Source organism: Balaenoptera acutorostrata, chromosome 16 (assembly GCF_949987535.1).
Source record: "Balaenoptera acutorostrata chromosome 16, mBalAcu1.1, whole genome shotgun sequence".
Classification (NCBI taxonomy): domain Eukaryota; kingdom Metazoa; phylum Chordata; class Mammalia; order Artiodactyla; family Balaenopteridae; genus Balaenoptera; species Balaenoptera acutorostrata.
In genome coordinates, this window is record NC_080079.1 from 77,508,576 (window position 1) to 77,523,121 (window position 14,546).

Genomic DNA, 14,546 nt, shown 5'->3' on the forward strand with positions numbered 1-14,546 from the left:
GTATCATTATTTTCCTTTTTATATACGTCTCCTGTCGTGGCTAACTTGCTGGACAGAGAATACCAACCTTATACCAAGATTAAAAGGAGGAGGTGCTGGGTATGGTCATCGCTGAAATGGTCAATAGCATGAGGAAAGACAGTGACAACAGTGGGGGTAAACAGAAAACGCAAGTGGACAGCCATGCCCATTCACGTTCAAGGCTACTTCTTAGTTTCGAAGTCTTCACTCCTTGCTGAGACTAGTCTGGCAGAGACCAGGTCTCACTCATCTCTTTGCGTACTGAGCTCTCAAGGGAATGCTTGGTAAATGTTTGTTGAATTGTATGTTAACACATTTGCTCTAAAACTTCCTATTTCATCGACCTACACAGGGGTCTTATCAAACTGACGCGGTGTCCTGAGATACACGGTAAATGTAAATTCACTTTGTCAGAGGAATGTTCAGGCACTTATAGAGTTATACCCTGGCAGTACAGCAGAACCAGCCTGGCATGTTTATAGGTATTTCTGGAAAAGACATTGTTTCCAAGATTACTCCTTAGGTTCACCACTCAAATTTAAGGGGCACAAATACCTGAGCATTTCAGAAAGGCTTTTCATGTCATGTATTTACCACTTCTTGAATTTCATGCTATGTAAAATCTTAAAAATCTTAAAAATCAGAAAAATAACACCAATGATGGTGGAAAGACAGCTTACCTGCATAAGTGCTGGAATTACCATTTTCACTGTCTTGTTAATAACTTGAAAACTGTAAGTATCATCTAGACGCATCACATTGGCTCCCATAAATGTAAAAATAGACATGATATTGTGTAGAACTTTATCCTGAAAGACAACACATTTTTCAATATTTTCCATTTTAAGCACATTAAGTATCAAGATTCATTAAACTCAGCAATAAAAAGAAATAACTCAAATTAAAAATAGGCAAAGGATTTGCAAAGACATTTCTCCACAAATAAACAAATGGTCAATAAGCACATGAAAAGATGATCAACATCAGTTATTAAGAAAATGCAAAATCCAAATCGGAAGACACCACTTCATACCCACTAGGATGACTATAATAAAAAAGACAATAACAGCTGTGAGGGAGTGGGGACATAGAACCCTCAGACACTGCTTGGTGGGTACAAAATGGTACAGACACTCAAATAGTCTGACAGTTTCTCAGAAAGTTAAGTTGGCATATGACCCAGTAATTCCACTCCTATTGAAAACACTGAAAACATGTTCACACAAAATCTCCTATACGAGTGTTCACAGCAGCATAATTGTTAAGAGCCAAAAAGTGTAAACAACTTAAATGTCCGTCAACTAATGATAAACAAAATGTGGTATACACGTACAATGGTATATTATCCAGCCATAAAAAGAATACTGATTCAAGCTTCAAAATGGATGAACCTTGGAAACGTTACATGAAGTGCAAAACATGCCACGTATTATATGATTCCATTTACAGGAAACGTCTAGGATAGAGAAGGTAGATCAGGGGTGCTGGTGGTAAAGGAAACGGGCAGTGAATGCTAATGCATACGGGGTTTCTTTCTGGGGTTGATGAAAACGTTTAGGAAGTACATAATGGTGATGATTGCACAATTCTGTGAATAAACTAAAACCACTGAATTGTATACTTTAAATGGGTGGCAATTAACTATATATTCATATGGCATATGAACTATATTTCAATAAAAACAAAAGAAAAATATCAATGATTCTTAATTTTTTCTGGATTATCAACCCCTTTGAGAGCTACTGACTCTACACCAAGGGGGAAAAAAAACCCACACACGTTAAATCTTGCATATGATTTTAGTAGGTTAAGAGACCCGCTCGCTAAAGGTCGTGGAGAACCAACTCCAGGTTAAGTACATCTGACCTAAATCCCCTACATGAAAATAATTTCAATCTCTTCAAAAATTTTTAAACGACGTATTTCTATAAGGAACACGATTTCTTTAACTGAGGTACTTTATAATCAAATTAATTTTAAGTCACTGGTTGAAAGCTGTGTGAGGATTACCTGAGGATTCACGGGATTTTTTCCAAATAACACTAATACCACCACTTATTGGATAGCTACATTGCACCAAGCACTGTGCTAAGTGCTAACAATAAATTATCCAATCCCATTCTCACAACAATCCTACGAAGAAGGTTACTATTATTCTCCACTTCACAAAAAGGGGAACCAAAGCTTAGCAAGATCAACCAGCTTACTGTCTCAGCTATTGAAGAAGTAGGGCCAAGAGTCCCATCAGCGCTGTAATATCCAAAATGTCCACTGAATTCAGAACAGTGCAGGCCTACGCATTTCCACGGAAAAAAATATCTGCGTTAAGTCTTAAATCATTAACACTTACAGGAAATATTCCAGCAACAGTACCCAAAAGTAAAAGGGCATGGTGATGGGTCTGAGGCATCTCAGAAACACGGATGCACTGAACTATCAATTCCACGTTGAACTTCTCCTCATCGAGAACATCTACAGGGCGAGAAATAAAAAATCTCTAAGTGGTAGGTACATTCATACTCAAGAGTAGATAATCCTTCCCCCCCTTTCCTTCCAACAAAGTACACACCTTTTGGTATTTTGCCGCCATCTGGAGAGAGTTTCTGGCAGATGTTAAGCAAACAACTTAGAATTAACTGTTTGGTGTATTCCATACTTCCCTGCTCTGGTGGCAAAGGCTCTAAACACCTTCAGGATGCCCGGAACAGAAATGATGGGAAATGAAAGAGTTGTACAATTTCAGTGCTGCATTAATGACCACTGTCCAGAACACATATTAAATAAACATTTAATTTAAAACATTAACATTAAACATTTAATGTTAATAAAACATTAACGTTAAACATCAAGTCTAGAGCCTGCGCTCTAAAGCCCATGAGCCACAACTACTGAGCCCACGTGCCACAACTACTGAAGCTCACGTGCCTAGAGCCCCTGCTTGCCACATCTACAGAAAGCCTGCGAGCAGCAACAAAGACCAAACCAAAAATAAATAAATAAACTTATAAAAAAACCCCAAAAACATCAAGTCTGTAAACATGATGTAAGATTTCTAACTCTGATTCTTCTAGTGCAGGCAGGCGCTTACGTCACATTACCTCTCCTCTCTACTGCACCTTCCGTCAACCTATTTTAAATCTCCTTAGAGGACAACCTTGAGAATTACTTTCTTTTTTGGACGAGAGCACGCATCTGCGATGCAATGCATACACTACAGCCATCTAATAACGCACACCTAAAAAATATAGCGGGTGTCACACTATATCCTTAAATACAAGTAATGATGCCCCCGGGGACATGGTGTTGAAAGTGAGGAAGGAAAGGAGGCTGGAGAAAGCGCTCATTTATTACGTAATACAGGATGAAGGTTAGTTTCGGGCCCTGGCAACCGGTTCCTATAACCATTCTTTAAATCTTTCAACTATAGTATTCAACTTGCTCTATTTTACAGACTAGCTAAGCAAGAAGAGAATGTGAAAAGAGAATGTTAAATAAAATAAGATGGACAAGAATTAGAATCTCATTCTCTCACAGATCAAAGGCAAGTGTCATTACCTTGAGAGCAGGTTAAAAAGTGTCGGTATCAATATCTGAGGACTTTTGAGTTTCTTTTTGTGCTGCAGCAATTCTAGGATGAGGGTTGTTCTTTGCCAGTAAGAACCTCCAACTTCTTGAACAGATTCTAGATCTTGTGATTTTCTGGGAAACAGACAAGACAAAAAGTTAGAAGAGCAAACATTATCAACGCTAATAAGTAAAAATTACTGTATCTGATTATGCCCAATTGATGGGTATCAAAAAATCACAATGGTTCCAAAACATCCAAGGCCTGGGGGACAGCAGTGTTCTCATGCATTCATAGCTCTTACTTCTGCTGCATTTTCTGCCTCCTTGTTTGCTGAATGGTGCCTAAGGACTTAGTTTTATCTGGTGGCTCCAGTTCTATTCTGACTTGTTCAGCATTAACGGAAATCTGGAATATGAAGGAAGAATGGGTGATGACAGGATTCCATGGGTGAAAATCAGAGCAGTTTACGTTGATTCAAACAGATACAATGAACATGTTTCTGTCCACTTTGTCCCCCTACAACCCTACAGCCCAGCCCAACCCCCAAAGGCAAATATGATTGACAATTTCTTATGTATTCTTGGGAAATTTTCCATATACCAACAGCTCTATAAATATTAAACACAGACAGACAGACAGACACACACACACACGCACAGAGGAGCATATTATACACACTGCTCTGTGCCTTAATTTGTTCCACTTAACTCATCTTAGAAATCTAAGTAATTACGTTAAAATTCTGAAAACTGCAGAATCTGGATACTAAGACTTTACCACACTGTTATCTATTTTTGTGAAAGTATTTTCCTAAAAAAGCACAACAAAGCAAAACACTGAGTGACTAGGTGGTTATTCTGATCTACAGCTAGGTGTCAATATACATATAAACCAATGAGCAGATTCTCAACTCCATTCTATATGTCATTAAACAACTATTTAAATCAAGCAGAATAACCCACGACCCAGCCGAACACGGAGCCACCATTCATTCCCGTTCTTGCACAAGAGGGAGATTCTCCCTGATATGAGTAAGATCCAAACTAACATACACCCTACGTGTTCAACACTATAATTATTTCATACAATAAAAATAATGATGAAGACTTATAACGTTGATAGTGCACTTCTCTATGACCTCCTTTTCCATGATTCTGGTTAATGGGAACATCTGACTTCCTAAAAGCATTATAAAATGGAGGAAGCTTAGGGCTTCCCTTGTGGCGCAGTGGTTGAGAATCTGCCTGCCAATGCAGGGGACACGGGTTCGAGCCCTGGTCTGGGAGGATCCCACATGCCGCGGAGCAGCTAGGCCCGTGAGCCACAGCTGCTGAGCCTGCGCGTCTGGAGCCTGTGCCCCGCAACACGAGAGGCCACGATAGTGAGAGGCCCGCGCACTGTGATGAAGAGTGGGCCCCCGCTTGCCACAAGTAGAGAAAGCCCTCGCACAGAAATGAAGACCCAACACAGCCAAGAATAAATAAATAAATAAATAATAAAATCCTACACCTAATGTATTAAAAAAAAATGGAGGAAGCTTAAACATGGTGTTACTTGGAAGAGAGTAAACATCAATAAACAAATGGCAGGAAGTTTGCAACTTACCCCTTTAAAAACACTGCTAACAGTCTGAGCACAATGTGAGTTTTTACAGTTCACCAATAAATCAAACAACGTGCACAAAAGCTTCTGCTGAATCTTTTCATCTGAAATAGCTGCAAAAAATGGCTTCGTAATCTAGAGGCAGAAAAAAGGCAATTGAGATAAATGAACAAACTTGAATTCCAAACATGATCTTTCTATCATTCTCTTTTACAATGTGAAACTGGTCTCCATTTTGTCAGTTTAAATGACTCATGAACATCATTCAGTTTTGCAAAATGGGTCAAATATATCATATTCCTTTAAGATATGCCCAGTCTATTTTCTTGAAGTAAAACATTACAGATTTTTGAAAGCCTGAACATGCTTCAGTTTCTGAAAGAAATCACTAACCTTTTCGAGGGCTGTAATCTGAACGGTTGGCATTCCTGTGCAAAGATCCTTTGTTGTGTGCACAGCTTTTATAAATATATCTAGACTCTTCGGGTCCTTATGTAAAAGGGAAGCTGAATGTTCATTATATTTTCCCAGAATGAGATGCAGAGCAATGACCTCATCTTTCAGGACAACTGTGGGCTCCTTCTGCATCTTTTCTAACAGTTGCTCAATCATAGGCAGCAGCTGAGAAAGCACCATCTAAAGTTTGGAAAATTTATTAGTAAATAGTTATCTATATGGATATAAGTTTTTGCTTGCTGTACAAAGATATCCAAAGATATGCTGCAAGACTGCAAGCTTAGCCTGGAGAAAAAAAAACAATAAAATAATGACCTCTTAAGACACAGGGATAGCTATTAATCCAACTAAGGCACCCAGGTCCCCTGACAGTTCAGTCTATAACAGTCAAAAGCTCCAAACCCTTTAGAGATGACAGGAAAAATAATCTGTGAGCATCCTAACACCTTCTGAAAACAGGAAATACAAACTAAAGTTTTGGACTATAAAAATAAATTTTAGTTTTTCTACACTACATTTCCAATGCTGTGTAATTAATATTAATTAAAATTATGTATCTGAAGTCTTTAATAATTCAACCAGGAGTCAGCAAATTATGCCTTGCAGGCCAAGTCCAGAGGACCATCTGTTTTTGTCAATTTTGTTTACTGAAACACAGGCATGCTCATTTGTTTACATACTGTCTGAGGCTGCTTTCACAATACAATGGCAGAGCTAAGTGGCTGCAACACAATCTGTATGGCCCACAGAGCCTAAAACATTTACTACTTGGTTTTTTTACAGACCAAGACTGTCAATTCCTTGTTTATACCAGGGACGACACAGAGCTGATAAAAGCCATCTGTTTGCTGACAACAGGACAATATAATCAAATGGCTTTTACTCCATTTGATCCCTCTTTTAGTTCTTCAAGTTGCAGTCAGTCCAAGAACGGTAAGGTCCACGGGCATTTTTGGAACACGAGGATGAGGAGCAGTTTTTCTGTACCAGCACAAACCACCACACAAACATGTGATTCACAACCTCTTTCTTTTGAATCACAGGCTTCCTTGACAACATAATGAAAGCTTTGGATTCTCCCCACAGAAAAATGTACAGCCACATACATTTTAAAAATGAGTAAATGATTTTGGAATGTGCACAGACTTTTATGTTCAAATATATTATTTTGTGGAGGATTTTCACCTGAAGAACAAACAAAAACTAACAGTTTTTCAGCAGTGCATCGCCAGTGTTTTTCCCTGTGTAACTGTAAAATTCATTTAAAATCACATCAATGATGAGACAGGGATAACACACAATTTTTAAATGGAAAGAAACTCACTAATATTTGCTTTTTGTATCCTGTATCTCTTTTCTCCACCTCAACCCTTCCCCCTCCCAAATTAATAAAATGTTCACATCTGAGTGTATATATGCAACTCTCACGAAGTCTTACGCACACGTGAGCAGTCACAATAATCTTAAGTAACATCACATGGATTGGACAGCCCACTTAAAATGCACATACCTCACTGTTGACCTCCTGAAGTACTTTCATCAAATCTTTTGCAATATAAGATGGGCAACTATATACACAATAAAGTAGGTTTTTCAAAGTTTCAGACAACTTCTGATGAGATTTCAGCTTCTTTTCTCTCTGTAGTTCCTCAAATAAAGTAGCCAAATCCTAGGATACAAAAAAAGAAAACTGGATTGGAAAAAAAAAAGTTACATGTACTACTTATGGAAGATTCTTTCCCAAATGATGCGACACTGCTCATGATTTTCAATACCCTTAATAGGAAAGGGTATCACTACCCATCAGGTAGCTTACTATCAAAAACTAAACATTGGCCTTTTAGCCATTAAAAAGATAGCAGAAATGAAACATGGCATTGCTATCTTTTTAAAATGGGGGAAGAAAGATGTGCAGACATTGACATATCAATTTCTAAATTCAATGACTTAGTCAATAAAAATCCCTGCAAAGCAGAATGTCAAGAAAGGAGAAAAAGGTTCATGTGTCCACACGGGCATACACACTCTCAATCTTCCTTGCTACTGAGTTTACCTGAGCAACATAGGTGGCATCTGAGGTGATCTCCTCTGCTTTAGGAACCACATGATCTATGACCAGATGAAACTGGGATGCCACTCCGCTGAGGGCCTGGAGACAATGAATGGCAGCCCTACGTACTTCTTTTATGGGGCTTCCCAGATTAATGAGTAGAGATGTCACCACTAAAACCAAAGGGAAAAAAATTTAAGTAACGATTCAAAACATTGAAACAGGGCTTCCCTGGTGGCGCAGCGGTTGAGAGTCTGCCTGCCAATGCAGGGGACACGGGTTCGAGCCCTGGTCTGGGAAGATCCCACGTGTCGCAGAGCAACTGGGCCCGTGAGCCACAACTACTGAGCCTGCGCGTCTGGAGCTTGTGCTCCGCAACAAGAGAGGCCCGCGCACAGCGATAAAGAGTGGCCCCCACTTGCCTCAACTAGAGAAAGCCCTCGCACAGAAACGAAGACCCAACACAGCCAAAAATAAATACAAATAAATAAAAATTATAAAAAAAATTATAAAAAAAACAAAAAAACCCCACTGAAACAGTATAAAACTTCAATAGTACCAAAGGGTGCATGATGCAAGTTTTCCTCTCAACTCAAACTCCCTCTCTGAAGACCAGTCACTGTTTAATTATTTGTTTTCTATGCTAGAGAAGTGTTAGACATTTTCTGTTATATTCTTTTGAAAACACACAAATGAGACCATAGCATACATATCCTGTTCTGCACCAACTGCTATCACATCTCAATGTATATTGGAAGGGTTTTCCATTTAAGTACATACGTATCTACATTAAATATCCTTTTAAAACTGTATACAAATGCTCCATTGTATTTTACTTTACTGGTTACTGTATTTTACCTTACTGGTAAAAGTTTAGATTGTTTCTAGTCTTTTGGCATTAAAACTGCTGCAACAAACACCCTGTACATACATCCTTGCACAAGAGTGCAGAGGAAATAACCCATTTGTGCATGATACTTTGCAGATATTTTGTCCTGAATAGATGTTTGTTTTCACTTTCTTTTTGATGAGGAAATTTTAGAGCTTTATAGAAGAATTTTTCTTCTAGTTTTACATGTTGCTTTGAAAGGTGCTCCCCACTCTAAAAGAGTTTTAAAAGTATCTACCTCTAGTACTCCACATTTTCTTCTAACACTAAAGCTAAGTTTTTTTTAATGTGAAATCTTTAGTTCAGGTGAAATTTTTGTCTAAGGAATAAGGTTAGAGTCAACCTTCTTTAATGTTTGCAAATGGCTAGCAGATGTCCTGTTTAACAGTCAACCTAAGAACCCCACAGATCTGGGATGTCAGCTTTGTCATTCATACATCTCATTAGTATCTGAAACGTATCTATTTTTGCCTACTATGCTTCTAGAACCATGTTCAATAAAAATGATGAATTTAACAGGAATGCTTTTGTTTCGCCAATTACGTGGCAAAAATACTAGCTTTTGATTTGAGAAGTATTTTCATCATGTTACTCCTACTCTGCTGTCACTTAATTAGGAGTAATTACTGATTTTTATCTCATGCCTTTTCAGATCTTTGGACATGATTATATGGGTTTTCTCTAGCCAATTATATAATAGAATATCTTGTTTTGAACCAACTTTGTATTTTTGGAATGAACTCTGGGGAAATGTTTACTTTCTAAAATAATGTTGCTGGACCTAGCAAGTATTTTATTTAGAATTTTTGCATCATTATTAAATACAGCCATCGCCTTTTACCTGTAAGGATGTTGTGCTGGTTTTAGACAAAGAATCTGGTAGCTTTCCTTGGTTCTATGCCCTGCCCAGTTCAATAACACTGAAATAACCGGCTTCAAGGACCTGGCAGAAATCAAGTGAATCAGGGTTTTTTGAAGAAAAGTCTCCAGGATAAAGAGGCATCTAAATTCCTTTTATGGTAATTAGTTATTTAAGCTTTATTCCATACTATCTACTGGGGCAAATTTTGGTGATTTTTATCTTGCTAGAAATGATCCATTCTACATATACTACTTCTGGAATGCTAAGAAAGAGTGTGACAAGCTTTCATACTCTTCCAAGAAGGTCATATGAAAGCTGGAAATCCTTCCTGGTCTCCATGACATTAATTTATAAAGTAAAGCCAAAAATGAACAGCTGAGAAGTTGAATTCATACAAAGGGCAGCATCAGGCCATGATATCTGTTTGCTAAAATTCCCAGTAGAGTGGGGCAGAGCTTTCAGAAAAAGCCAAATTCAAAAACAAAGTACTAACTACTATGGTTGCTATGTTCAAGTAAGTTACTGGAACCCAAGGTGGGTTAAACTACATTATTTAAGCAATCAGCTGTTAAGTATGTCCTTCCACTTAAAAATCTATGTGACTTCATTCTCCCAACTAATTTTTTTCAGATTTGAAATAGCGTATTTTACATAAAAGCTGAAAAAAATACTTGAGTTTTGCTTTTAAACATGTAAATAAACTTACTATGTTGATAAGGCATAACAAACCAACAGCAGCCTCCAGCTTACAAACGTTAAACTCTTATTCATTTAGCAAAGATTTGCTCTATGCAAGCCTGAGCTGGAATACATATTTGCACAGAAAGTAAAGAAACTGGTTAGATTCCCAAGCCACTAACAAAAAGTTAACTCATACAATTATATTAATATTGCAAACCCTTTTTCTTTTGCACAGCATAATATTTTCTTGTAAATATATGAAAACAAATACCAGCCAACACTTCCTAGACTCCTAAGGGAAAAGGTATGGCTGGAAGCTCACTGTGGAATCACAGTGGAGTGCTCTGAGGACCGGTGCAATGAGGAAGCGGCCCTCTACTTGAGGCCCTGGGGGACTCTAGTGGTCCTTGAGCTTGCATGAAGAACAGAGTGCATCTCTCCTGTTTTCAGTGGAGTAACTGTGACATATCTAGGCAGCATAAATGCAAAAGTACTTCAGGAAGTGGGGAGGTGACAGAAGGCAAGACAGCAGGGGTAGGAAGGGAGCCCGTCTTGCAGCAATACCAGAGGAAAAGTTAGGTCCTTTGGTCATGCTGTTTACAAAGAGGCATATAATCCTCAGAAGCCACTGCCTTTGATGCCAAAGGATAGCACATTTCATACCTAATTAGAAAATCTAACTACTTGTGACTTCGTTTTTTTGAAAACTCATAAGTTTAACAGTAGATAACTATTTTAATAAACTATGGTATCTCCACACAAAATATTCTGCAGACATTTAAAAAATATATATAATTCTGTATTTATTAATATAGAAAGATGTTTACAATGTATTCATTCAAAAAGTTTAAATGCCCAGAACATATACCCTGAGAAAACCATAATTCAAAAAGAGTCATGTACCACAATGTTCACTGCAGCAATATTTACAATATCCAGGACATGGAAGCAACCTAAGTGTCCATCATCAGATGAATGGATAAAGAAGATGTGGCACATATATATAATGGAATATTACTCAGCCATAAAAAGAAACAAAATTGAGTTATTTGTAGTGAGGTGGACGGACCTAGAGTCTGTCATACCGAGTGAAGTAAATCAGAAAGAGAAAAACAAATACCGTAGGCTAACACATATATATGGAATCTAAAAAACAAAAAGAGAAGGTTCTGATGAACCTAAGGGCAGGACAGGAATAAAGACACAGACGTAGAGAATGGAGTTGAGGACATGGGGCGGGGGGAAGGGTAAGCTGGGACAAAGTGAGAGAGTAGCAGTGACATATATACACTACCAAATGTAAAATAGCTAGTGGGAAGCAGCTGCATAGCACAGGGAGATCAGCTCGGTACTCTGCGACCACCTAGAGGGGTGGGATAAGGAGGGTGGGAGGGAGACGCAAGAGGGAGGGGATATGGGGATATATGTATACATATAGCTGATTCACTTTGTTATACAGCAGAAACTAACACAACACTGTAAAGGAATTATAGTCCAATAAAGATGTTAAAAAAAAAAAAAAAAGTCCAGGAAATTCACATCCGAGAAACCTGAATAAACCTTCTTAAAAGTAAATCCTGGGCTTCCCTGGTGGCGCAGTGGTTGAGAATCTGCCTGCTAATGCAGGGGACACGGGTTCGAGCCCTGGTCTGGGAAGATCCCACATGCCACGGAGCAGCTGGGCCCGTGAGCCACAATTGCTGAGCCTGCGTGTCTGGAGCCTGTGCCCCGCAACGGGAGGGGCCGCGATAGAGAAAGGCCCGCGCACCGCGATGAAGAGTGGCCCCCGCTTGCCGCAACTGGAGAAAGCCCTCGCACGAACCGAAGACCCAACACAGCCAAAAATAAATAAATAAATAAATAAGAAAAATCCTTTAAAAAAAAAAAAAAAAAAAGTAAATCCACCTAAGAAAGGGACTGCAATATTTCAGTAAGTAGTGGAGAAAAAATTACATTCATGGGATTTTATCGTGTAAGTAAAACTTAAAATTGTGTATCTATCTCACATATAACAAAATTTTGGTTACAACTGTAATTATGTGCTCTTTCAAGGAGCTAATAAAAGATAAATATTGAGAAACTGTTCTGGGGAAAATGTATGGTCATTCACTTTGCTTTCACAGAACATTTATAACAAGTGATTTGGGAATAAAAAACTTAATCAAGAGCATGTTCAAATTCTCCACAGGCCACTGTCATTCCTCTGGTACTTAAATGATTCCATCATCCTCATCAACTTGCTCATCTTCAATCACTATAGGGTCTAATTCTGACAGGTCCTCTCATTTGTCAATAGCTGTGCAAGTCAATCCACTTCTCAACAGCATGTTTATCAACTTCGTGAAATTCTGCATCTTTTGCAGAATTTACAATTTACTTTATAAACACAGAAGTTTTATTTTTGGGTGTTTCATTAGTGATCGCCCAACCTGAAAATTACCTTATACCCAATAAAAGAGATAAATCCAGGAGGGTTGCTTGAATGGAGACCAATTTTATAATTAATCAGTTGAATGATGAATTGTATTATGATGGTTTGGCTTCCCTAGACAGCCCAGTTACTATTCAAAAAATGAACAGATGGATATTAAAAACCCATGATTAACCACCTGCCATTTTTATTATCTGTTTTGGTGAGATTTTGCCATTGACGTTTAGAACTTAAAAGCAATACTTAGAAGTAACCAAAAACAGTCTACAAATACACAAAAATACATACGCACACAAATACATACATACACAGACAGAAAGATTGTGCACCCACACTAATAAAAAAATAAATTCTCCAAACTACAACCTTCACACAGCACACGTGGAGAAAGCATTACCATCTGGTCACGACGGAACAGAACGATGCTACTTGTAGTACCTGGAGAAGACGCGGATGCCAGCTGATGTCTACACTGAGCCTTCTGAGAAGAGAGCGTTGCATAGCCCACATAAAGAGCTTGAGTCTGCAGCACGGATGTCACCCTGCAGTTAAGTGGATTTGAAAGGCTAGAACCATAGGTCCATAAAACAGAAAAGAACTTGAATAACTGGAAAACATCTTCTAGATGAACCTAAATTAAAAACAAAACACAGTGAAGGTTAATTTAATTTTTACTCACATAAGCTGGTTCCAAATCCTCTTTCCACTAGTGTACAATTACAGAAAACAATTTATTGCAACGTTTTGCTTTGTCTAGTCACTTAAAATTATTCTCTGCTTGATACTTTAACCAACTGGGAAGGGTGTGAAGGAATTCAGACGACTCACTATAATTTTGCACTTGAACACATTTAACAACAATGGAAAGGATGAGGTCGCCAAGCAGAAAACCAAGACAAAAGTGATGTCGGGAAGCCTCACTAAGAAAGTACCGTGAGGGTGGAGTGAGCAGTGTCAACTGTGTCAAATGCTGTCGAGAGGGCAAGTAAGACAAGAGCAAAGAACTGACCACTGGGCCTGGCAGCACGGAGGTCACGGTGCCGTGACAAAGTCTCTTCACTGAGCGACTGCATATCCTAAATCACCTCTCTGAACTGCAGTTTCTCGCTGGTAATGACAGTAGTCAACCGAACATATCTGGCCATTGTGATTATTAAACACCTGAGCAGGCCTAACACGTGAGGAGGCCGGCAGCAATGTCAGTCTCCGTCCAACCTACCGACTGGTGTCACGAATCAGCACTGCTTTACAGGGTCTGCATCCATCACCACACGCTCCTCACTGTCTAAAAGTCTACTTTCATGTTCATTAAAAACTGTCGGGCTTCCCTGGTGGCGCAGTGGTTGAGAATCTGCCTGCCAATGCAGGGGACATGGGTTCGAGCCCTGGTCTGGGAGGATCCCACATGCCGCGGAGCAACTAGGCCCATGAACCACAATTACTGAGCCTGCGCGTCTGGAGCCTGTGCTCCGCAACAAGAGAGGCCGCGATAATGAGAGGCCCGCGCACCGCGATGAAGAGTGGCCCCCACTTGCCGCAACTAGAGAAAGCCCTCGCACAGAAACGAAGACCCAACACAGCCATAAATAAATAAATAAAGAATCCTGCTCAAAAAAAGGTGATGATTTACTTTCTTAAAAAAAAAAAAAAGAATAAAAAAAAAAAACTGTCATAACTCAAAGAATCTACAACATCTTCTTCCAGGGGAGAGTCTGCCTGAAAAAGGTGAGCTGGTACCTTCATGAAAAGTTTCATCAGAACCCGAAAATGGACGGTGTCAGCACCACTGAGAACCATCTCGAAGAGCCCAATGAGCAAGCACAAGTAGTCTCTGCTGTCTTCGTTCAGCTGTTCAGGATTCCACCAGGTATCGTCTACGGGCATGTGAAGAGAAGGAGAAACGGTGCATAAACTTACGCGAATACACCGCTGGGAACTTCTCATTCAAGACAAAGAACAAGTTGTGGAATCAATAACTCAGTTTTC

At 39.0% G+C, this 14,546-nt stretch overlaps 1 protein-coding gene across 4 annotated transcripts in view; it reads right to left on the reverse strand.

Annotated features, from left to right (window-relative positions):
- The window catches only part of HEATR1 (HEAT repeat containing 1), a 63,749-nt gene that overhangs the window by 30,028 nt on the left and 19,175 nt on the right, over positions 1–14,546 (reverse strand). For all 4 annotated transcript variants that reach the window (XR_009005745.1, XM_057531618.1, XM_057531617.1 and 1 more), the window contains exons 19-29: positions 14,298–14,434; positions 12,999–13,191; positions 7,701–7,870; positions 7,158–7,316; positions 5,585–5,827; positions 5,195–5,326; positions 3,891–3,994; positions 3,577–3,720; positions 2,591–2,709; positions 2,372–2,493; positions 702–830 (exon numbers count right to left, since the gene is read on the reverse strand). Coding sequence is in view for 3 of the 4 variants with exons in the window: in XM_057531618.1 (XP_057387601.1) it covers positions 702–830; positions 2,372–2,493; positions 2,591–2,709; positions 3,577–3,720; positions 3,891–3,994; positions 5,195–5,326; positions 5,585–5,827; positions 7,158–7,316; positions 7,701–7,870; positions 12,999–13,191; positions 14,298–14,434 (1,652 nt within the window). In the remaining variant the exon portion in view is untranslated. The remainder of the gene's footprint in view (positions 1–701; positions 831–2,371; positions 2,494–2,590; positions 2,710–3,576; positions 3,721–3,890; positions 3,995–5,194; positions 5,327–5,584; positions 5,828–7,157; positions 7,317–7,700; positions 7,871–12,998; positions 13,192–14,297; positions 14,435–14,546) is intronic.